A 26,560-nucleotide genomic window follows, 5' to 3' on the forward strand; every position below is an offset into this window, starting at 1 on the left:
CCCATTTCTCTCGAAGTCTCAAAGTCTCAAAACATACAAGGGCTCCACTACACCACCTCTCCCGCATTACCACCATCTCCATAGATACGCTTTCCTCTGTAAAACCCTAATTGTCGATTCCTCCTTTTCTTTTTCCAAATTTCCAACTTCTCTTTCTCTACAATTCTCGATTCTCTCGCCTATCGATCTACTTTCATCACTCTTCCCAAACCCTCACTTTCTTTCTTTAGCTCTTAGCGCTCTCTCCTTCTCTCTCTCTGTGTCGTGCTGAAATCCGTCGCCTATCTGCTCTTGATTACAAGATCTGTGTTATTGTTTTCTTGCTTGCTTTTTCTTTTAATCGCCGTGTTTTCGGGGGTACGGTCAAGGCTGGCGTGTATTTTGGGTTAAGTAAATGGCGGATCCGCCAAGTATCCGCCCACTGTTAATTGCTGCCTTTTCTTGTCTGTTTTTCTTGGAGGAGTTGGAGTTGGAGTTGATAGAGTTACACAGTGGTGAGGTAAGAGAAGAGTGAAAAAGCATGCTCAGCGTGCTACGTGTGCACCTCCCGTCGGATATCCCCATTGTAGGCTGTGAGTTAACGCCGTACGTCCTCTTACGGCGACCTGACAAGACCGTCACAACCGACGATGTCCTTGAGTCGGCCCCTCTCGACGGCCATTTCTTGAGATATAAGTGGTAATTTGCTATCCTTGCTATTTAGGTTTTTCATTTCCCCCCAGACGTTTGTTTTTGATTTTGTGAAATTAGGGTCTTCGTGTTTTCAATAGTTTGGGATTTTAGTGAAGATGTGAACCATTTTAGTCGTCTTTTATTCAGATTTTGTGATAAGGTTGTGGGTGTTTATCAAATTCGCGTTGTACACAGTTATAAAGGAGGGAACTTTGTGGACATTATTGGTGGTGAGTTGTGCCTGAGTTCTATTATTAATAGATTTTCCATGTATATTTGGTTTAGTTGCTTGCCTATTGATAGGGAATTTTGGCAATGAATAGTCTTGAGTGATTAATTATTGGGGTTGCTATATTGTGGTCGCCATAAGAATGAAGATTGCAACATTAGTAAATTTTAAGTACAAAATGGGGAGCATGTTTTTTTTTTTTTTCTCAAGTTCTGTACTTTTTTTAACATTAGTAATGATATTTTGACTACATTATTATTCTAGATAGCGAATTAGAGGAATTGCCAACAACCTATACAGTTTTAATACTTTGTCAAGAATAATTGATGCCATTGCTTAATTTCTGTTATGAAGATGTCAAAAGCATTGAATAAAATAAATGAACCTTCCTTTATCATTATTTCCTTGCATGCTCAAGAGCTATGAGGCTGCCAAATATGTTTCTAGGCAAAAATCTGAATGTGCTAGAAGAAATTTTTAATTTTTTTTGTTTCACTATTTTATTCGTGCTAATTTTGCAATTTTGGAAAAGTTATATTTTGGACAAATAAATATGTGAAGTGTTAGCATAAAGTGCTAGTATCCAAATGATCTACGTTTTCGATTGTGTACTTGGAAAGGGTAAACTTTTATGAAATCCAAAAGCAATACTAATGAGACTATCATTTTATGTTTCATGTTGGATTGAATTTATGCTTATAACGAAGGTCGTGGCAAGGACATGGAAAATTGAAATAATAATTCAATTTGTCAGGATTTACTTTTGCATTGTTTGGTCTTCTCGGAGCGGCTTCTAAATTGTTGAGCTTTTTTTTGGAATTTTTTTTATTTAGTAGAAAATGTTCGTTTGACCTTGTTATATCGGCTGAGAAAAGTGGTCTTGCATTATTTATGGTAGAACTAAAGCATCACAACTAACATGATACTTTTCTGTGTTGTGTACTCTAGTTAACACTATTTTTTCCGCTTCCTATATCAGTTCAATTTTTGGCACTGTACTGATGTGTTATGGGTAATGAATGCTAAATCATCCTCTTTGCCAATTGGTAAGTTGTTATTATTTATTAATTGGAAGAGGAAAATTATATATAAAAGTAAAAAATTGTGCTTTGAAGAATCTTGTCAAACCCTTGTAAAGATAATGATCTTGGTGCATCTGGGTGATATAATTGAAATAGGCAAATAGCTAATTTGCTGCAATGTTGACATTGCTAAATTCCTATTTTATATCATATTCGAAGTGACCTAGCAAGTTCTAAGTTGTTATTTTTAAATTTCATCTGAAAACATTTGAACTGGCTACATGTTTAGTTAACTGATTTACAGTGTTTATGTAGTTCTGGAAAGTTTTCCTTCATTGGGATGTTGTTTACAGTTCCTTTGTCTAGTTTGAGTACTTTATTATTTTTTAGGCTAGTGTGGGTTTAGGCTAGTGTGGGTTGTTTGTTGTACATCCAATACTTTTTTACAGTAATATCATTACTTGAGGATGCAAACAGTTGTCTCTGCAATATAATTGAAGAAATAAGCATGTTTGATGAGAATGATGTGGAGGTGACAATGAAAAATGAAAGCATTAGATGAAATCATAAGCAGAATTATAAAGATGAGGACAAATTGGTAATAAAGATTAGATTCTTTTTCAAATTCCTAAGTCATTGACTAGATTGTGAAAATAACGTTGTTTTGATTATCCTCTGAATTTATCTCCTCCTCTTCCTCCTCCTCCTCCTCCTCCTCATCATCATCTAAGATTTTCTATTCCTTCTTACTTAGGATTTATTCAAGATTGTGTTTGTAAATTCAGTATGGGAAAATAGCCTTAAATAAAAGTCTGATTTTCTATCTTCTAATTTTATATGTTATTTTACCACAGAGTGGTATTGGTGTATTTCATATCCTTTGGGGAGTTAACTACCGCAGCTTCCAATACCCCCATGTCCTGGCCTTGAGCATGGAAATAGGCATGGCGACATGTGGCAGCCCTGCCTCTGTGCCTTGGCCATTGCATTTGCATGCCCCTAAGCCATGTGCTGGCCTTGGTATTGAGTACTTGACACCCCGTTTCTAATGGCTAGTTTGCAATGAGGGGTAATATGCTCTGTATGCTATGGATACAATGATGGATGGTTGTGTTCAACATATGATGTGGGCATCTACCCCATTAGCTGCCATATAAATAGATAGAATAAGTTGTTGTGCTAGTTATTTCCCTGTATAATATGCAATCATGTTTAGTTAGAATATATATGGAGAGTTTTGCCAACATCTTAAATATGTTTTTTCAAAAATTATTTTTGTTAGAGTTTCCTTGAAAGTTAACAATTTGGTGAATGGGAAAAAAATTTTTAAAGCTATCCATTAAATGCAAAAATTTATATAAGCGTAGATAAGGTATAATCTCACAAATATTTTTTCCTCAACCATTTAAAAAACTTGAATCATATTACATAAAAGTTTTTTCAGATCTGGCCATCCTTTGCTACTAGAGATTTAATACTAGCAGATTCTCTTTTGAGGACCTTGAGGCAATTCCAGCAAATAAATTCAGAATAGGGAATTCAGTAGATTTAGGAGATGCTGACTTGGAGAAAATATAAATTCAGCAACTTGATGATTGGATATGTACTATTGGTCTATTGGATATGCCTTTGTGTTTTTTTTTTTTTTTTTATGCATAAGAGCAGCATTGTTGGAACTTGTCATGTTAAACATGCTGGCTGGGGAGGAGGTTTGTCAGGTTATGCCATCAGATACACTTGGACCTGGTATGATTTGTCATCTTTATTGCGAGCTGTGTGGAACTTTATGCCTTAACATAGATGTGCGTTTAACATGAATGAGTGGTTAGTATAGTTATGGGAGAACAGTTGGTTTGATTCTTGGAAATCTGCTGCAGTCATGAAGGTTTGTGCAAATCCCATAGAAGTAATAAAACAGGCTGTAGTTCCATCGGGTAAAGATTGCAATAGGATTGAACCAAATATATTTGATTTGATAATGGATAACTGATCTTAGTATTAATGGTAAAATCCAACTATTTAATAAATAACTAGAAGTTAGCACTTTAGTTTATCCTGCTGAAAACTTGGTTGCCCTCAAACTTCATTAGGAACATGGTTGAGGATATTGTGTTGTCTCATTTTAGATAACATGTTTGCTGTATATTAATCACAACAGTTCAAATTTTAGTCTTTAGACGGAAGAGTTGCCTTTTGATATTATTATGTAACATATAGGTTTGTTGTTGACTATTTATTTGTTTATTTTGGGTCATTCATTTAATAGTGTCTGATTTGGCATCTGTCTTAATTAGTGAACAGTTTAAAACTTGAAATTTAGTGCATGTTGCTTGATATGGTGTATAGTTCTTCATTCTTGTGCTTGTTTTGCAGGTATCGTATACAAAGTGATAGAAAAGTTGCTGTATGTAGTGTACATCCATCTGAGCTAGCCACATTGCAGTGCCTAGGTTGTGTGAAGGCCAAAATACCTGTTGCCAAAAGTTACCATTGCTCTCCCAAGTGCTTCTCTGATGCATGGCAGCATCACCGTGTTCTACATGACCGTGCTGCAAGTGCTGTAAATGAAAATGGAAATGAGGAGGAAGAGTTATTTGGGCGTTTCAATAATTCTGGATCTGGAGTTATTAATACTAGTTTGTCTGGTTCTGCGTCAAGTGCTAGCTTGGCTAATGGTTCTGCACCTTTATATCCTGCAGCAGTTACACAAAGAAATGGTGGTGAAACATGGTTTGAAGTTGGACGGTCTAAAACATATACTCCATCAGCTGATGATATAGGCCATGTTCTAAAGTTTGAATGCGTTGTGGTAGATGTTGAAACTAAATCTCCTGTAGGACATGCCAACACCATTCTAACTTCTCGTGTGATTCCTGCTCCTTCACCTACTCCACGTCGCTTGATCTCAGTCAGTGGAGTTGATGTGATGGGGCATTTAGATTCAGATGGACATATTTCATCATCAGGAACATTTACGGTGCTTTCTTACAACATTTTGTCTGATGTTTATGCAACAAGTGAGACATACAGTTATTGTCCTTCATGGGCTCTATCTTGGCCATATCGCCGGCAGAATTTGCTGCGGGAAATAGTTGGATATCGTGCTGACATTGTTTGTCTTCAGGAGGTAAAACAGGAAATTAGTATCATGTAATTTTATTTATGGGGTATTACCAGTGAGTGAGGAAATTTTTAGTCAGATTTTTATTTCCACATACATTCTAGCTAAAAAAATTATAGAAATTTAGTATAGGGAAAAAGGTTGGGTTTTCATTCTTTTTATTATTTACTACTAAACTAGTAGTTTTGTTTCTTTTAGTTCAACAAAGTGAAAAATGGATCGAATTCTTACAAGTTCTATATCCCAGCAATGGTGTGAACTGAATGAATGTTAGCATTCTTAAAATTCCTATTTTAAATTTTAGCTTTTTATTAAGCTCAAAATGGTCTTTGTTATCATGAGTGTTTAATATTATAAAGAGTTTACCACCAGTAATAAAAGCTTCTTTGTTTTCTGGTTTCAGGTTCAAAGCGATCATTATGAGGAATTTTTTGCCCCTGAGTTGGACAAACATGGTTACCAAGCTCTTTATAAGAGAAAAACCAATGAGGTTGTTTTAGAATGTCTTGCCTCGTCTTGTCATAGCAATTTACAAACTGTTTTTATAATTTTAATTCATGTTATAATTGCAGGTTTACAGTGGAAATACCCATACTATTGATGGTTGTGCGACATTTTTTCGAAGAGATAGGTTTTCACATGTCAAGAAATACGAGGTTTGGAAGTGTTCTGCATGTGGAGCTTATTTTTATATAGTTCTTTCATGTGTTAAGAGGCTGTGCACATACATGCAGGTTGAGTTTAATAAAGCTGCTCAGTCCTTGACTGAAGCTGTTGTTCCAAGTGCTCAGAGAAAAACTGCTTTAAATCGTTTGGTCAAGGTAAGTTTGCAGTGAGCTTGTTAACAGTTTGTGTTGCGGACAAGTTTTATAATGTATATTTGGCCTAACAGTCTCATGTAAGTTCTTTTCTGTTAATAGGATAATGTTGCGTTGATAGTGGTTTTGGAAGCAAAATTCAGTAACCAAGGTGCAGATAATCTGGGGAAACGGCAACTTCTTTGTGTTGTGAGTAATCACGTTCTAAATACTGTTATTGTATTGAAATTGCCTGTGTGTGTCTTAGTGTCCATTTCATCTTAGATTAACTAGAATAGTAATTTTCATCATCCACAAGGGAGTTAAAGCTTTGGGGAATGGGGATTGACCCTTGGACATCACTACTCCCAAGTACTAAGGCTTGGAATGAAATACCACTGGGCCAATGGTCATATTAACTATGGCTTGTTTTTCTGATAAGAAAGATGCAATTTTTTGTGGTTTGATGAGAGATTGCATCTCATTTATTTGACTACTTTTCACATTGTGTCTCCAGTCTCCACTATTTGATAAAATTGTTACTTCATGGTAAAGGGTGTGGATTCTGTCATAACTTGTTGATAAGATAGAAACTCAACTATTTTATTTTAGAGTCCTAAATAAAATAGGAAATATAAATGAAACTTATCTAGGAAAATAAAGAATCCAACTAAAACTAGAAATTCTGGTGAAATATGGAAAACGTAGTTCTTCAAGTTAGTATTGACTTGCGCATTGCGTCATTGCCCACACTTTGAAAAAAATTCGACCTCAAATTTTGAAGTATTGAATAATCAAAAACACTCTTGGAAGATTGCACCATGTCTTCTTCTTGAATGATATGAACAAGATTGACTTGAATAAAATTGAATTGAGCAATTTCATGTTGTCCTTTCTATACACAGAAATATCTGGACAAATAAAATCAACCAAGATAATAACAGTTGAAGGGTTAGAAAAATCTTCTATCTCCATAAACTCCATGATTTTAGTTTTTTTAATTTCCACTATGGTCTCCATGGATTGTTCCTCTTCAATTTCCATGGTTTGTTGTTCTTCATTGTTCATTCCCTTGGACGTTTTCTTCAAATTCTTCGTCATCCACCGTAGAGAAAGACAAGACTAACCAAAGTTTCAAAATCTTTGAGTTATCCTTCAAGCTTAGGAGCTTCAATTTCAGGTTGTTTTTCTAATTGAAGTATATCTCTTTGTTCAACTTTTGCTCTCCTAGGATTTAAAAGAGTAGGTTCATTGTTGAATCTGCTGTGGCTCCAACCTGATCCAATGCATTATTCCTATTCTCATGGTCACCAACTCCCACTACAGTTCGCATTAGCTTTCAAATCTCAAATAATTGCTCCTCAATATTGTGATTAGATTTTTGTTGTTCATAACGTCTGATCATCATCACGAGATTAGTTGTCACCACCACCACCATCATTGGCCATTGTAATGAGGGTTAAATCTTTGCTTTGATACCACTTGACACAGTGTGTAGTGTAAAAAAGGATTGATACGCGGTTAAACTCTTGAAAATAAATAAGGTTTAATCCAAAATCTTAGGATAAACATAATACTTAATCCAAAGTGTAAGGATAAATAAAGTAAAGACAACTTTATAAAGAAGAAAACTCCATTGGAATAATTTTGAAAGATTTTGCATAATGATAATAAAATGAATAGTTATAGAGTTCTAAATCCTAATTTGAGTAGGAAATAATTTAAAAAATTTAAACTAAATAGGAATATTATTTTATAGTCCTAAATAAAATAGAAAGTATAAATAAAACTTACCTAAGAAAGTAAAGAATCTAACTAAAATTAGAAATTCTTGTGAAATATGGAAAACGTAGGTTTTTAGGCCTAGTCTTGATTTGCGCATCGTGTCATAAGGTTTGTGTTGGGAATGTTATCCCACATCGGGAAAATATAAGATTGAAAGGGTAAATATAAATGTTAGATTGTGACACTGAAGTGGCTAATCATTTAAATAAGTAAAGTAACCCAATCTGCCAATCACTTATATAAACTTATATTAAAATGAATTAATGTGTAATTTGTCCAGCATTCTCTTCGAATTTAACAGTTTGTATTTGAGGATGCTCATACTCTGGGTTAGATATTATTTGAGGTTTCTAATGGTCTTATAACTTAAAACTCTTTTCTCCTTCCTCTCAAGATAGTTTGTGATTAGGAATAGAAATTCTAATTTAACTCTAATTAGGAATACTAAATAAGATAAATTAGGAAATAATAGACCTAATAATAATAAAATTTCTAAACTATAAAAAATCTTTAAATTTCCTAAATTCTTTAATAATTAAAATTCCTAAATGAAATTCTAAGCTTTCTAGTTTACATTATTATCCCCTGATTGGAAAAAACTCGACCTCGAGTCTTGAAGTGCGAAAGAATCAAAATCTGCATTAGGAGAACAATCAACTCTTCATTCTTGTATGGTAGCAACAAGCTTGAAATCAAGCACTTCATGCCTTCCTTTGCATCTCTAAAAGGATCTGGACAAATAAAATCAAACTTATTAATAGTTGAAAGGCTTTTCAAATCATTAGGAATAACTTAATTTTCTTCAATCTCCGTTAAAGTTTCCATGGCTTGAATAACCTCGTTAGTTTCTTGCTCTAAGAATAGGCTCTTCAACAGGTGTATGTTCAATCAAGCTTCTCTTGTTGTTCTTGTTGTTGCCTTGCTTTTTCAAGACTTTTTGTCTTTATATTTTCAATACTTTTTATTGTATCCAATTGTTCTTTCAATTGAAACAGTTGTGCTTCTTTTCATGCTTCAAAACGTTCAACTTTTTATCCTTAACTTGTTGATGAGCCTGTTGACCATAATACTCTTTCTTTCATTCTTCAAGTGCTCTCTCCCTATATCGTAAGATTATTTGTATATCTTACATTGGTTGCTTGAACGCATGCATGTTCTTTCCCTTTTATTGCCCTTAAATAACTGCTGATCTAATTGCAAGAAATGTTATTCTTTAGTGCCATGCATGGATATTATTCTAATTATCTTTGACCATGTTTGTATTGGTTTTCAAATACAGGCAAATACACATGTGAATGTCCATCAAGATTTAAAGGACGTCAAGCTTTGGCAGGTTCTTCTTATCCCTTAGCCTTTCGATATAAACCTTTGTATATTCATATGGTGAAGATTATTATTCATTTGTGTTTTATTCTATGTGAAATTAGGTTCTTACTCTCTTGAAAGGATTGGAGAAAATAGCTGCCAGTGCAGACATTCCAATGTTAGTGTGTGGAGATTTCAATTCCGTCCCTGGAAGGTCTGCCAGCTGTTATATAATTCTAGAATAATTAGTAGACAAATAATTTTGTACCATTATTTTTATATTGCTTGGTTCAAGGTAGTGTTGAACTTTGTTGCAGTGCTCCTCATGCACTTCTTGCTATGGGAAAGGTGGATCCCTTGCATCCAGATTTAGTGGTAGATCCTCTTGGAATCTTACGTCCTTACAGCAAGCTTACACATCAGCTACCTCTGGTAAAGTATCTTTTGGCAATGGCAAGTCCATGCGATTGTATGCAATGCATTTTCTTTTCTGTGGATTTTTTTGTGTGGAGAGTGGAAGGTTAATGCATATTAAAGGGAATGGAAGAGCTGTTTTGGGTGGTGGGCTGTTTTTCAGTTTCACATTTGTTCTGGCTTTCTATGGATTCTACTGGTTGTGACATGCTTAGTCTTGCAGGTCAGTGCTTATTCATCTTTGGTAAGGCTGGGCGTTGGTCTTGGTTTGGAGCAGCAGAGGAGGAGAATAGACCCTGCAACGAATGAACCCTTGTTTACAAACTGCACCAGAGATTTTATTGGCACCCTAGATTACATATTTTACACAGGTGAACTTTCAGACGATTTTTTTTTCCCATCTCTTTCCATCCATGGTTGTGTTTTGTCCCAATTGTCCATGTCGTGCTGTTCAATTCCAACTTTACTGGAAAGTGTTGATAGTTGACAAATTGAATTCGTATCTTCTGTGCATTCAGCGGACTCTCTGACAGTGGAGTCCTTGTTGGAACTCTTGGATGAGGAAAGCTTAAGGAAAGACACAGCCCTTCCTTCTCCAGAGTGGTCCTCTGATCATATAGCTCTTTTAGCTGAATTTCGTTGCAAGCCTAGACCAAGACGTTGACAATCCAGGCTGGGTAATAATTTTACTTGCATCACGTTTTCCGCGGATTTTTCCTTAAATTTTTTTTATATGATATGTCACCTTTTTTTGTAACTTGTGGTTATTACAATATGGATCATTTTGGTCTGGTATGTCACAGCCAAATGGTGGAAGGTTAGTCGAATAGAAAAAATAAAAACTTTACTCAGTTTCAATAAAGCATTGCCGAAACAATATTAAAGCTTTCAAAAAATGGATACTTTCTAAAAATGCATTGAATTCAGTAGTCTTGAACCTGTGGTTAAAATATCTTTGAAGTTTTCCGTTCCACCCTTCTAATTGCATATGATAATTTGTGAAAGGCTTAATGTTGACATTTATAGTTTTCTAAATTAAATTAATTCAGGTTAATGTTTTCTTGACCATCTAGCAAACCCTTCTTTGCCTATCCAATTCCTTTTTTAAACCTATGGATATGGTTTCAAACACTGAATATGTTGAAGAATTGTAGATCTAGATATACACTGGAAATTCCTGTGCTATGTTTTCCCCTGTGAGTTTTATGTTTATGAGAGTTTCTGTTTGAATTCATAGACTGGAGCAAACTTTGTTTTACAAAACATAGGATTGAGAAGTTGTGGTTCTCAAGTATACCCCAAGAAATTGGATTCATAAACAGTTATTGCTCTAATTCCAAAACATTTTTAGGTTGGGCTCTGATGTGATTACTCCGTGTGTAAATGTCCTTTGTGTTTCTTGATTGCATATGCTTTTACTAGAATTTGAATGTGCTTTCTTATGTAATGTATTACACATTTGGTTCTTGTGAGAGCTTTATGAAAGAATTGTTTTAACAAAATGTTTGTTTAATTTGGGGCAGGTCTAATGATGCTGAAGATGATTGTCTTGGAGGAAGGAATTAAGTAAATTGTAAGAATGGTAGATCATGGCCCATGTGTCATTTTGCAGGTATCTCGTAGTGAGATGCTTGCTATGATCTGCTTGCTATCATGCCACCTTTGTCACATAGAAAAGATATGTTATGCCTTATTCAATGGTTTTTCTTTTTTTTTTTTTTGGCTGATAGAAATGCCCATCGGCTTAGTGTATGTCATTATCCTTTACTCTAAGCTCCCTGCATAGCAAGTGGTTAGTGGCATTGCTAATGAATGCCTTAGTTTTGGGTTCAACAAGAAAATATAAGTTTCAAAGGAAACAATAGTATGACTCAAAATCTATTGCATAGTCTAAATAGTAATACCTTTATATATATATATATATTTTAAATAGAAGTATATCGTTATGAACAAAAATATTATGTTATTAACAAATAAAAATATAAAAATTGATTCATTTAAATCTGAACATATAAAAAATAATTTATTAATTATGTTAAATTATAAAAATAAATTATAATTCACCCTTTATTGGACGCTTCAAATCAATAATGGGTGGCAAGTGGCGCTTCCCCTCACTGCTGGTCTGAGCTGTCGCCAACTAAAAAAGCCAAGAAACTACCCACTAAGAAAGGTTGGAATTTCTTTTCATGCGTGTTTAGTTTGTAACAGGATTGAATTAGCTGAGTTTTATGAATTTGAATTATTTTAAATTAAATATATTAAATTTTATTTGTTTAGTTTTTTTAATTAAAATTTAGATTCATTAAATCAATTTAAATGAATCGTAAATTTTACTCTTAAACTTATAATTTGATGAGAAAAGTATTTCACTCGACTGCTATAATATATGACATAATTAAATTTTATATATTTTAACAAAATTAATCATTTGAATATTATTAATAAAATCACTACTATTATCAAAAACTCAAATCTTGAAATTAATTCTAATGAATTTAAAAGAAATAACAAAAACTTTCATGGATGAAGGTTTAATAAATCCCATCTTAAGGAATCAAAAAATATATTTATTTAATATGATAATTAGTACTTCCAATTTTCTTATAACTTTTATAAGAGATTTTTTAGAAGAGATTTTTTTTAGAAGTTAATTAATTATTTTATAATAAATACTTATGTTTTGAAAATAATGGTTAGAGTAATTATTAAATATAAAAATAATAATATTATCTTATTTACTCTTTAAGATTAGTTTTTTATAAATTATTTTTTTAATTTTTAAATATTTATATGAATATTATATAATTAAATAATATAAATAAAAAATAATTTTATTAATAAAAAATAAAAATAAAAAAACCAAAGTTATGATAATCCTATTATTTTTATATTAAAAAAAACAAATCTCCAACTTGAAAATGGGGCCCACTGGTAGTAATCTTCACCTAGCAGCTAAGTGAAACCACTGGTCCACGTCCATTCCAGACACTATCCACGCGGACCTAAATCTAAATACGGTGGGGTGGTGGGCGGCCACCAATATTTATTGCCGCGTATCTGGTTTACCCGTAATTTTCCCCAAATGTAAGACCCAATGTCTAATCATCTCACAACTATCCGTTATAAATACCTTCATCTACCTCTCCACGCTCTCCCATACAAGATTGCCCCATTTTTCGAAACCCCCGACTGACGGTTACAAATGAAACGCCATTGCCTCCTTTTCGCCCTTCTCCTCTTTGCTGCCATCGCTTCCGCCGCTGTGCTCGGCGGATGGCAGCCTATAAAGAATTTGAAAGACCCGCACGTTGTAGAGATCGGGCAGTTTGCGGTGGAGGAGTATAATAAGAGATCGAACGCCCATCTGACGCTGGTAAAGCTGGTGAAGGGCGAACAGCAGGTGGTTTCAGGGATGAATTACCGGCTGATATTGGCGGTAAAAGAGGGAAAAGCCAGCAAGAAGTATGAGGCGGTGGTTTGGGAGAAGACGTGGGAGAATTTCAGGAATCTAACGTCGTTTGAGCCTGTAGAAGGGTAATTCTGTGATTTCATGTGTAAAAGATATGTTTCTTTTTCCGGTCTTTCTGTCTAATGTTTGACAATAAGAAAAAGAAAAAAAATATATATTATTACTCAAATTATATTTCTTAGTAATCGTTTTTTTTTTTAATATTTGATTTATGATATATGCATTATGGAGTTTTGAAGTCTTAAATTTTTTTGTTTGTCTATAACAAAAACAGGGTTTTTTTTTTTTTTTTATTGTAGTCATAATTTTTTCAACTTAAATCATTGCTGTCGCCTCTCACTGTAATTGTAAGTAAATATAATATTTAATTATCAGTACAGAGAATCGGAGTGAGATTTAACCATATCATCAAGTGGTGTCTACCATGCTCTGTGGTTGAAGTCTTAAATTTAACTTCGCATCAAAGTTACAATTATACGCTATTCCAACTTAAATATTAAAAATATATGACCTGCTGCCATTTAAAATAGGAATAAAAATAAATATTATTATAAGCTAAATTTTTTTTAACAAAAATGAGTTCATTAAATTTTAAATTAATATTTATATAAGATTTAAATATTATTATTTTGATAGCAGAATACACATGCTATCTTGTGTAGAATTTTATGTAAATTTCAGACCTTTAAATATATCTCTGCTTACTTCCTTTTAAATAATTCCTTTTATCTTTTATCATGGATTCCTTCGGTTCGTTTAAAGCTTAAATTTCCCAATTCCCAGCAATAGAAATATTTTCACCTATTTGATTTGATGGATACCATTAGCTAACTCTATTTTTATTAATAGAAAAGAATTTATTAATAAATTTTATTTTAATAATATTAATATTATTTTTAAATTACGGGATTTTAGTTTTAAATACAATTGAAATCAAACCGATCAAGAAGAAGTATTTTTTTTTTCTAAGATAGATACACATGTATGATTTAAGAATAGAACATACTTCTTAGTAAAATTATAATATTTTTATTAAGATATATTAATTTATATAAATTATATGAACGTACGCTTTATAACTGACGTGAGAGCTTCAAGACTCAGCTCTACCAGAAAATTTATGCGAGTTGAGTTACACTCAAACATACCAACTCACCCTTATTGAGTTTAAGATTTTTTTTTTTATTTTTTTTATTTTTTATTGATGATTGTTTAGTCATTGCTGATTCTAAAATGAGTCTGAGGTTCAAAGACTTCAGAAGTATCTAGAAATGTAGAATGATATAGGAGAAATAATAAAGAGAGATTTAGGTGAAGTCTACTTAAAAAATCGTCAGTGATTAAACCCACGAATCGCATAGATATTAATTTGGATTATAAGTAGAAGCTTTTTTACATTTATGATTTATCTATACATTTGTAAATTATAACAAAATTAATTGTCATGGAAATTTACTAACACAGTTTAAGTCTTAGCTTAGACCATAGACTCTCTACCCATTTAAACTTTTTTTTTTTTATAATTAAAATAAAATGAATAATTTATTTATAGATACATTAGTTTTTATAATTATAATAAATTTTTTTTTATCAATTTTAACTCAATTTAAAAATTTAACACTTATTATGATCCATTAAAATTAGGAATTTGAGGTGCTAATGTGATAAAAATATTATTTTTTAATATGATATTATTGACGTGATAAAAATATTATTATTTTATATGTTATTATTGACTTAGTATAATTTTAATAATTAAAAAATTGAAATTTTTTTAACTTTTTGTCAATTTTTCTAATTTTATAAGTTAAAAAATTAATATTTTATTATAAATACTAATATTTCAAATTAGTTTAAAATTAATTAAAAAAAAGTTTGGTTACAATTGTAAAAAGGCATAAAGTTTTAGATTTTTTTAAATATTGAACCTTAAAATAAAAAAAAAATCTTGAAGAGGTTTACGGTTAGTTGAGGGGTAATCTGATTAGTCTTTCTCCCTTTGTAAAATACAAGTGGATAAACACTTTATAATCTATTATGTCTCCGCTAAACCTAAGAGAAAAAAAGAAAGTTATAAAACCAAAACTTAAACCATTGTAATTCCAACTGGTTTACATATATGATAAAGATGGTAGCAAAGTCACGCAACCAAGGTTTGAAATTCTATATAAAATTATGTGTTAAAAAGCTTGAATAGTTTTTGGACAAAACATCGGGCTCCAAGGCCATAGAATCCCTACACTATGGAAATTAAACTTCTTCTTCAATATTCCATTAATATTTTCATTAGAATTATAATGGTCTATATATTCTAAATTTTTTATATTCTTAAGTGTATTTGGTGGGTAGATCCTTATCCCTACATCTAGTTTGGATTAAGCAGAAAACAGATGATGCAGCTAAAGGCAATCCATGGCCTAGTGGTGGCGGTGGTGGCAGTTGTGGTGGTGGTAGGCCAAGACAAGAGTGTTGAGGCATTGCGTATGCATTGGGCAAATCTCATATTCCAATTGGGCAATCTTTTAGCCTAAAGAATATAGATGTTACAAAAAGATTGCAGGATTCAAATCAAAAGTAATTATTGAGAGGGCAATTAGGTTTTGACAACCTTGTTTTTGGGCCTTGGAAAAGGACATGCATACATCCTTGTCATATTAATAAATTGTGCCAGAATTGTTGTTTTTTTTTTAATTGAGTTTATCTAATATAAGATCAATTTTATATGAGAATTAATTTAATAATAAGTAGATTAAATATTTATTTTGAAATTTATACAAAATTAATTATAGTGTATACAATAAATACATGAATTTAGAGATAAATACTTAATTTAATAATTATTAAATTTATTTTCATATAAATTTAAACTTTCTATAGTTGCATAGTTGCATCTTTTGGATTTGTATAATTGCTAATTTTCTTGAGTGCTAATCTTATAATGGTAAATTAAAATAAAAAATTTAAAAAATTCCGTAAAACACTTGTGTTTCTTTCTTAAAAAGTTTTTTTGTCTCGATTTTGATTCTTTATAGGATGGGGAGAAGAGCAATTCTCACCCCAACCGTTATAATATATTATTAACAAATGTCAAATTTATGTTATTTTTATTAATTAGATTTTAATTAAAATTTAAACTCATAATTTAACTACCATAAAAGTAATTGTAATATTATGTCACGATCCATAATGGGCCGAATTAGGCCAGTACTAGGACTTGGGTCAGTATAAGGCCCCCAAAACCCCTAGTAAGCCTAACTGTTCCTAACCCAACCATAAGGCTCATAATTATAGTCCAATTTTTTTAAAAATAAATGGACAGAGTTCGGCCATAAATTGGATTATCTAATGGAGAGTTTTAATTCATTCGACATGTAAACACAAAATATTTTAATTTTGAGAGCTCAACTCACCTACACAATCTTCAAGGCAAGTATATAATTAAATGGGAGCTCAGCTCCCTCGATCAGAGTAAATACTCATCCCGTTCATTCCAACATATCCATATAATAGGTTTTCATCTTCAAAAGAAATAAATTATTACAGTCTCAACACAATTAGAATACTACTAGTACATGCGGAGTTCTAGATTATAATTCAAGGAAATAAAATACAAATAAGTTGTTGCTGTGTAAACCTGCGAGAAAGGAAGCAGTTTATTCACAAAAGGGGCCCACCTGTCACCTATGGAAAAATAGTTGAATAGAGGTGAGCGTTCGACTCGTAGAGTAAGATATTGATTTTAAATACAATTTTTATAACTATCTAGAACTAATGCATTGCCTGGATATGAAATGCAGCATAGTCACATAGTATCAAACAATTCAAGCAATATTCGTACAAAAGATAATTTGAAATACGCACACACCTGTGTGTCTCAACAACATATATACATATGGGAACTGATTCCTTATACAGCTCTCTTAATTCCTGTCACGACCCAACCTATGGGCCCGACCGGCACTAGGACCTGGGCCAGTATAAAACCCCCGAGGTCCGTAGTAAGCCTTACTGTTCTCAAACTCATGACTAGGCCCACAATTTAGGCCCAATATGCATATAAAATGATTTAAATTAAACTGTTATAATTGTATTTTGGGCCAACTTAACTTAGTAATTATCAGAAACTAAAATTAGGGGAGCCCAGCTCAACCCTGTTACCTCATTTACAACCATTTAAAACTAAAAAAAAAATAAATTCATTTATTAATACGAAAACTTAAATTCATGCAGTCCCTGACAGGCTTAATGCTACTACTAGCACATGCGGAGTCCTAAATTACAAATTTGGAGAATAATAATACAATTAAGTAATATTTTCATAACCTGAGAGGAAAGGGACAGGTTATTCTGAAAAAGGTCTCCTCCTGTAGCCTAGAAAAATATTGAATAGGAGTGAGCGTTCGACTCAGAGAGTAAAATATCAATTTTAACCATAATCTCTATAACTATCTAAAACTAATGCACCCTGTAGAGTGAAATGCAACATCAGCAATATTTTCACATCATAACAGCAAAAAGGTAATTTGGAGCACTCACGCACCCAGTAATGTCAAATCATAAATATATGGGAGCTGATCCCCTATATAGCTCTCTTAAATCCAACATGTGCCAGCGAAGAACTTAGCTCGGACTTCCACTTAATAACCAAATCGGGGTCCCAGGGAAGAACTCAAGCCATGTCTACCCCGAAGGACCGGGTCCCAGCGAAGATCTCAAGCCGTGTTTACCCGTCCTATCCATAGCCAACACCACATCACACGCACGCCAACGCACGCACACTGCTCCAAATTACCACAACAACATCCATGGCACTTTAACAGTTATGAATGCAACATAAATCGTGCCTAGAGTTTAACTACATAGATATATGCATATAAGTGATGCATGGGCGCTTGAACATATAATAATATCGAAATTACAATTAAAATTAATATTTTACTCACAGTACACCGATGACTATTGTGGCTGCTGGATGCAGGAAAATAGCTGACATCGATCACCTAATAATTAAATTATAAATTTATTAGTACTAAGTCAAAATAAAACTCTAAAGAGGCAATAGACAGCCTAATTTATGCCGGAAATCCGGCAAAGTTTTCCTTATGCCTGGGACCTACCCAACTTGCAAAAAGGCTCAAATAACACTTCTAAATTCAACTCGTATCTCATCATCATTATATGGCCCCTCCTGGGCCCTCCAAACCAAGCAATACTCAAAACCTTAAAAATTACGTTTTAGTCCCTATAATTGACATTTTGTAAAAATCCACTCAAACAAGCTCTAAAAATTCTAAAATTTTGTCCTGCAGTCCTTAATAATATTATAAGACTATTGCAAAATGAATTGTAATTTTCTAATTACCCATGAATATTTTATTCGAGAATATTACTTAATTTCATAAGTTTCCAACAGCTAACATATTCTTAATTTAACCCAATTCAATAGTCACATATTTAAACCTCCATCTTCAAGTTTCAACCAATCATATAAAATTTAAATATCTTAATCTCAAATAATCTTATATGCCCATATGCTAAAAATCTAACTAAAATCCATCTATATTTTTCAAAAATATTCTACAATCACTCAAAAATTCAACAAACACCATAGAATATCTCCAAATAATTTTACTTTCATCATATATTTTTCTTAGAATTTTTTTCCAAATTTTCCTGTTTAAGAAACACTGTATTTATGCTCCACAGACAGAGAAATAATGAAAATAATCTTACCCGAAGTTTATCTGTGTCTCAAAAATTCCAAAAATTTATGAGAAAGCCTCTGAATGTTGAGTCATCTCCAAAGCCCACCGGAGCCACCGCCGGAACCACCGCGCACGGTGGCCGGCCGCCGGTGACATTTGCCGGATCTGATCATACCATCATGTTCCTCCCCTCTTCCTCAGTCCATAGGTGGTCTCGGATTGTCGATCCAATGGTCGGATCGTCCTAGATCTGACGAAAAAGCTTGAAAAACTCGAAACTTCTCGCCTCCATATCTCACTCATCTGACCTCCATTTGCTGCAAAATTGGTATCAAAAGAAAGCTCTCGGAACAAACTTTCCAATGCCACCTGAATCGCCTCGATCGGACGTCGGATGAAGCCGGAATCGCGCTGGAAATCTGTTGCCCACTGTGTGCCCGTTTTCTCTCTCTTCTCCCTCTCTCGCCGCCGTTTCTGGTGGTTTTGGCCGTCGCTAGAGGGTCGCCGGCCCAGTGGGGAGCCGCTTGAGAGGTCGCTGGCCGGTCACCAGAGAAGGAAAGAAGAAGAAGAGAGGGGAGGAGAGGAGAGAAGAGAAATTGGGAGGGGGGGGGTCCTCCTCCCGATTTTGACCCCTTTTTTTTAAAAAAAAAAAAAAAAACTGGCAGTGACAGTGGAAATCCACTGTCACACGCCAAGTCCCATCCTTTTTTTTTTGTTTTGGTTGTTACATTCTTCCCCCCTTAAGAAAAATTCGTCCTCGAATTTTCGAATAAACAAAGAAATAAGGAAAAGAAGATTATTAGAACAAGTGCAATCATTACTCCTCCAGCTATGCAGAGATTGGTAAAACATTTATTCTTCAAACTCTTCGTATATTATATATGACATTCTACTGCTCTCTGATTCTACTATAGTGTCCTATTTGTCATCATCTCTTTCTAGAGATGCTTTTATCTTGTAACTATTCATTGACCATTTTTCTGACATTTCAAATATTCGCTATACCTCATTGTTCTTGACTTGATGTCTCATAACTTCAATCAACTTTGGCGCTTATCTCACTTTTATTACGCCCTAATGTGTCTCTTGGTGACTTTAGTCCTCATTCTTTTGTTTTGATAATCTCTGTTTTCTCAAAACATAACTTATGTTCCTTACCCTATTATGTTCTATAAGATGTTTCCTGTAGGACCTATCATAGGTATCTTATTCTAAATCTTTACTTGTCCTTTGACCTCAATGGTTAGCACCTATGCATCTTGTTCGAGATTTTCACTCTTTTTATGACCTCAGTGGTCAATATCTATAAATCTTTTCACTCCCATGATACTTCAAATTTTTCAATCTCTTTTGTGTCATTACTAAGGTCTGTAGACCAACCTTTGCCCATCTTATGTAACTAGTCAGGTAGAGTCTCCTCCAAGGGCCAAGTGTATCATTTTATCAACATTGGAAAGTGAACTGGGTCTCTTCTTCTAGGTAACAAAAGTGTTTATATTCCTTGACAACTCAATCCATGCGACTTTATCAATTCTTACTCCTCCTCTGGAATGAGAATATCTAGACTTTTTCCTATAGCTTCTTAGTATGTGGCTTACTTCTGACACATTGGCACTTAGATTGAGGCTCCACTACTCCTTTAGTCTATCATCTCATAATAACTTATTTTAAACACCTCTTAGTGTGTTCCTAGCATACTTATTCCTTCTTATCCTCATCATTATAACTAGCTCTATCGTGCTTTCTTCTTGTCCTTTGGATCTTATCCACTTCCTTTTCCTATTTCTGCTATTGTTGATATCTTTTCAACATGCTGTACTTATTCATTAATCTTAGTCCTATTTCACCCTTACACCTTTTTCCTTCAAGGATGTCCATCCCATCATCAACTTTAACTTTCATTTTATTTCTTAGTCTTATCTTGATTATTAGTTCCATTACTTCGGGAATTCTAACCTTACGGTTTACTCCTACCAGCACATTCTTCACCTTTTGTAACACTTATAATTAACCATAGAAAATTCTTTTTGTATCCCCTTTCCCAACTTAACTATCAGAACATTATCATTCCCCACCAGCCTCAGTAGGAAATTGCTCATCCTGGATGGATAGGAGCCCTTGAAACTATAAGTTCCATCTGAACTAACACGGCTGTGGGAAATGTGTGCCATGCCTTAATTCTAAACAAAATACTTCATGTGTTCATTCTCCTTAATATAATCACATATACTGCCTATAGCTTTCCAAACTTCAGCCTCAACTTTTCCCATTAGAAACAATTTCATCTATTGAAACTCATCCATAAATAGTACTTCCTCTAGCTCATAGTTTAAAACGGTTGCAAGCCTTGGTAGCTAACTCCATTTGACTCCTGTCACTATTCTGATCGTCCTTTCATACTTAACACTAGGTACGTACTTACTGTCATTCTCATATCAGGAAATTGTGTATGAATTGGTGCCTACCAAACTCTCAAATAACTAGGTCTCCTTGACTCAGTCTCTGTTCCTTATATAACCTTCTAGAACCAAAAGCACAAGCTAAACTTGAAAAGAAAGAAAAATATCCTCTTATTTTCAACTACGCCCGATTGTCCACATAATAACGTTTAACCTATGTTTCTTGGTCTTTCTCTTCAAATTTCATCATCTCCTAGCACAATTGTGCTCTACCTATAAGGTATCATTTGCATGAACCCTTTACCGTACCATTGTCCTTCCTGACATAATATTTTATAATTTATTAACTTTACTTATACTCGACCTATGATTCATATCTATCATCGTTTATATTGGGCCCTTAACATTTGTTGAATCCTGAAAGATTTCTCTCACTAATAGATTCTTCCAGCACTAATTCCACCCTTATCTATGGTCATTAATTTGATCCTTGAACTTTCTAGTGATTTATAACCACCCAGACTTGTCACTTTTCATTCTACCCCTACTGTTGTTCTGTCGTTATTGCTTCACTGCAAAGTGATTCTGTTGATCACACTAAAAATGTTTGCCTGACATTCATAACGAACCCCTAACTACCTTCTCACTATCTCAAAAGTCTAACCTAAAGCCTATGTGTCATTATCTATCATTCTTTTCCTCTCATTATACCTATTTGATCCCTTAGACTGACTTTTATTCAACTTACTACTTACTAACTTCTCTTTCTCTACCTAATTAGGTAGTCCGCAATACCATCGCACACCTTTTAGCATTTACTCATTATTATTGTATTCCATACCTCCATCACTATTCTCACTAATATGGTCCCATTTTGGGTTTTCCATCCTTGTCATTCTCCTTGCCAAGAATAACACTTAGCCTAACCTATATCTTAACTTTGTTCCTTTTATTATGCGCTCTTCAGGTTGTCCTTCCGTTTATTTCCTTTGTCTTACCCAAAATAGAACTTGACTATTCTATCCCTGGTTCCATTCTTCTTCCTAACATGACAGCTGTACCTGCTAACTATATCTTTCAGAGTTTTATCACATATCTGTGCTACTCAGATTTGGTCCTTTGACCACTCTAGCTAGTACTTCCACTGGCATTTAGATTATATTGCATCTGGCACCAATTGTCCAAACATTCATTCTGCACTTTCTCTATCCATTGGCCTTCTATAATTTATCTTCGCTAATTTATTTCTCTTAACACTATTATAATTAGATTATACTATTGTTTTGAACAATATGAAGTTAGAAAGGAACTCAGGAAATTGCAGTCATACCTTTATCGTATGATTTCTATTCTTATCCTTTAACTTACATAATACCCTTACTACCTCGAGAACTGATTCTGCAGTAATTTTACTTATTTGTTATTATTATTATTATTTTTTTTTCCATGTTTACTCAATTAGCCAAAACTTAAGATTCCGGGCACCCAAACCCATCATCCAATTCAAAGGATTTACATCCATCGTGATCTGATTATATATGATTCCTATAATGGAACTTGTATCCTCTCCAGAATACCCAAGCCAACTACTCTCTACCACACTCTATAGTCCCATATGGGGCACTATTTTGTTGGTCACCATTATTAGTAATAACCTTCGATCCTTTCTAAAAAGATAGGACTATACCTAACTTACTGCAACAAAGGTACTACATTTACCACCTTGCCCAAACCATGTCAATTTAATGACTCTCCTATCATATCATAGCTCAGTGAATCATCAATTCATAGTTTCGACCTTCCCTAGGTAGTAGGGTTGTACTTTACACCTTGCTAATACACACAAGGTATTCTATTCTCACTAAGCTCTAAGCAAAACGTCTGTCGTTTTGCAAAAACCATCCAAAATTCCATACCGAAAACTAGATGGTCTCACTCTATAGGTGTCACCTTTACTTTGCAACTAGTCTGAAACCTCTAGTCTGATGGCAACTCTTAATGCAACTCTAGCTCATGCTAGGGTAACTGAGTCACTGACTCTAGTTACCACCCAACTGTGACCTTCGATATTCTAGCTCTAGATCCCTAACCAGGAGTTCCCAACTCCTTTGCAGATATAAAACTCTGTTCTGGCACAATTGTACCAAAACAGAGGCCATCCGCAAACACCCTCGTTATGGAGCACCACGGGGATGCACGCAGCTCTACACAATAATCTCATGTCGGTACTGTAATCTGCAGCTTACAGAGCAGACATCGAGAACATTGTATAGTTACTACGATACGTCCTGACAGACTAGGTCTCTTAATCTCTTATCTCTCTTGAATCTTCTATTATCATAAACTTATTCTGATTGGGTCATCCACTAATGACTGCCAGCAGTAGTATCCTCATCCTTATCTAGGGCAACTGTACTTTCAAGACTCACCTTTATGTACTCGTGCCTTGCACGAAATGGGCACACCATTTAAACCCATACTGATAAAAATATAGTATTTATTGGAGTACGTGTTTCCATGGTAGACCTCAATAAGTTTGCTAAATCTATTTCATGTTTCTATGTACTCCACGAAAATCAAAACACTAACTGAGGTACTCTTATATTTCCCGAGGTATAACGCAGAATCTAGAAATAAAGAATTACAGAAAAAGATGAAACAGAATCCTATACTCCGCATGTAACATCCTAACAAGACTCCTTTTACACTCCCAATTATATTATTTCCCATGAATCTAGAGCCTAAGCTCTGATACCAACTTTGTCATGACCCAACCTATGGGCCGGACCGGTACTAGGACCTGGGCCAGCATAAAGCCCCCGAGGTCCGTAGTAAGCCTTCCTGTTCTCAAACTCATGACTAGGCCCACAATTTAGGCCCAATATGCATATAAAATGATTTAAATTAAACTGTTATAATTGTATTTTGAGCCAACTTAACCCAGTAATTATCAGAAACTAAAATTAGGGGAGCCCAGCTCAACCCTGTTATCTCATTTACAACCATTTAAAACTTAAAAAAAAAAATCATTTATTAATACGAAAACTTAAATTCATGTAGTCCCTGACAGGCTTAATGCTACTACTAGCACATGCGGAGTCCTAAATTACAAATTTGGAGAATAATAATACAATTAAGTAATCTTTTCATAACCTGAGAGGAAAGGGACGGGTTATTCTGAAAAAGGTCTCCTCCTGTAGCCTGGAAAAATATTGAACAGGAGTGAGCGTTCGACTCAGAGAGTAAAATATCAATTTTAACCATAATCTCTATAACTATCTAAAACTAATGCACCCTGTAGAGTGAAATGCAACATCAGCAATATTTTCACATCATAACGGCAAAAAGGTAATTTGGAGCACTCAAGCACCCAGTAATGTCAAATTATAAATATATGGGAGCTGATCCCCTATACAGCTCTCTTAAATCCAACCTGTGCCAGCGAAGAACTCAGCTAAGACTTCCACTTAATAACCAAATCGGGGTCCCAGCGAAGAACTCAAGCCGTGTCTACCCCGAAGGACCGGGTCCCAGGGAAGATCTCAAGCCGTGTCTACCCGTCCTATCCATAGCCAACACCACATCACACGCACGCCAACGCACGCACACTGCTCCAAATTACCACAACAACATCCATGGCACTTTAACAGTTATGAATGCAACATAAATAGTGCCTAGAGTTTAACTACATAGATATATGCATATAAGTGATGCATGGGCATGCTTGAACATATAATAATATCAAAATTACAATTAAAATTAATATTTTACTCACAATACACCGATGACTATTGTGGTTGCTGGATGCAGAAAAATAGCTGACATCGATCACCTAATAATTAAATTATAAATTTATTAGTACTAAGTCAAAATAAAACTCTAAAGAGGCAACAGACAGCCTAATTATGCCGGAAATCCGTCAGAGTTTTCCCTATACCTGGGACCTACCCAACTTGCAAAAAGGCTCAAATAACACTTCTAAATTCAACTCGTATCTCATCATCATTATATGGCCCCTCCTAGGCCCTCCAAACCAAGCAATACTCAAAACCTTAAAAATTACGTTTTAGTCCCTATAATTGATATTTTGTAAAAATCTACTCAAACAAGCTCTAAAAATTCTAAAATTTTATCCTGCAATCCTTAATAATATTATAAGGCTATTGCAAAATGAATTGTAATTTTCTAATCACCCATGAATATTTTATTCGAGAATATTACTCAATTTCATAAGTTTCCAACAGCTAACATATTCTTAATTCAACCCAATTCAATATTCACATATTTAAACCTCCATCTTCAAGCTTCAACCAACCATATAAAATTTAAATATCTTAATTTCAAATAATCTTATATGCCCATATGCTAAAAATCTAACTAAAATCTATCTATATTTTTCAAAAATATTCTACAATCACTCAAAAATTCAACAAACACCATAGAATATCTCCAAATAATTTTACTTTCATCATATATTTTTCTTAGAATTTTTCTCCAAATTTTCCTGTTTAAGAAACACTGTATTTATGCTCCACAGACAGAGAAATAATGAAAATAATCTTACCCGAAGTTTATCTGTGTCTCAAAAATTCCAAAAATTTATGAGAAAGCCTCTGGAAGTTGAGTCATCTCCAAAGCCCACCGGAGCCACCATGCACGGTGGCCGGCCGCCGGTCGCCGGTGACATTTGCTGGATCTGATCATACCATCATGTTCGTCCCCTCTTCCTCAGTCCATAGGTGGTCTCGGATCGTCGATCCAACGGTCGGATCGTCCTAGATATGATGAAAAAGCTTGAAAAACCCAAAACTTCTCTCCTCCATATCTCACTCATCCGACCTCCATTTGCTGCAAAATTGGTATCAAAAGAAAGCTCTTGGAACAAGCTTTCCAACGCCACCTGAATCGCCTCGATCGGACGTCAGATGAAGCCGGAATCGCGCCGGAAAGCCGCTGCCCACTGTGCGCCCATTTTCTCTCTCTTATCCCTCTCTCGCCGCCGTTTCTGGTGGTCTTGGCCGTCGCTGGAGGGTCGCCGGCCGGGTGGGGAGCCGCTTGAGAGGTCGCCGGCCGGTCACCGGAGAAGGAAAGAAGAAGAAGAGAGAGGAGGAGAGGAGAGGAGAGAAAATTGGGGGGGGGGGGGGGTCCTCCCGATTTTGACCTTTTTTTTTTAAAAAAAAAAAAAAACTGGCAGTGACAGTGGAAATCCACTGTCACACTCCAAGTCCCATCCTTTTTTTTTTTTTTTGGTTGTTACAATTCCAATGGCTACCAACGAGATCAACTCGAGCCAGGCTTTCTCTTAATAATCCAAGTGCGGGAGTCAACGAGATTAACTCAAAGCCGTACTCACCCCAACTTATCCACATACAAGGATCAGGTCCCAGTGAGTCAAGCTCCAACCGCGACTACCCGTCCTACCCATATCCATAAACATACTACTCGACACACACACACAATTCCAAATTACCTTAAGGCAACATTCACAATAGTTTCATCAAATAAAATACAACACAAAGCGTGCCTAGTATTTAACTATATAAATATATTTATAAGTGAATGCATGAGCATGTCTTGAATATATAATAATATTAAAATTGTAAATAAAATTAATATCTACTCACAATACACTAGATATC

General features: G+C 34.4%; 2 protein-coding genes across 3 annotated transcripts; both read left to right on the forward strand.

The window, feature by feature from the left end:
- LOC110655123 (carbon catabolite repressor protein 4 homolog 1) lies at window positions 1–11,061 on the forward strand. 2 transcript variants are annotated; one of them, XM_021811316.2, is made up of 12 exons: window positions 1–678; window positions 4,297–5,050; window positions 5,448–5,534; window positions 5,617–5,700; window positions 5,779–5,865; window positions 5,965–6,051; window positions 8,906–8,959; window positions 9,054–9,145; window positions 9,249–9,363; window positions 9,569–9,716; window positions 9,864–10,022; window positions 10,869–11,061. In XM_021811316.2, exons 1-11 carry the CDS (start codon window positions 521–523, stop codon window positions 10,007–10,009), a joined length of 1,812 nt encoding a protein of 603 aa, XP_021667008.2. In that variant the 5' UTR covers window positions 1–520; the 3' UTR covers window positions 10,010–10,022; window positions 10,869–11,061. The 2 variants fall into 2 exon arrangements, with proteins under 2 accessions (XP_021667008.2, XP_057999730.1); XM_058143747.1 differs by lacking the exon at window positions 1–678 and adding an exon at window positions 3,560–3,669.
- Window positions 11,062–12,398: 1,337 nt separating this feature from the next.
- LOC110655125 (cysteine proteinase inhibitor 5) lies at window positions 12,399–12,986 on the forward strand. Its single transcript, XM_021811318.2, has one exon. The coding sequence runs from the start codon at window positions 12,551–12,553 to the stop codon at window positions 12,884–12,886; it is 336 nt and encodes a 111-aa protein (XP_021667010.2). The 5' UTR covers window positions 12,399–12,550; the 3' UTR covers window positions 12,887–12,986.
- Window positions 12,987–26,560: the final 13,574 nt, after the last annotated feature.

Source organism: Hevea brasiliensis, chromosome 3 (assembly GCF_030052815.1).
Source record: "Hevea brasiliensis isolate MT/VB/25A 57/8 chromosome 3, ASM3005281v1, whole genome shotgun sequence".
Taxonomy (NCBI): domain Eukaryota; kingdom Viridiplantae; phylum Streptophyta; class Magnoliopsida; order Malpighiales; family Euphorbiaceae; genus Hevea; species Hevea brasiliensis.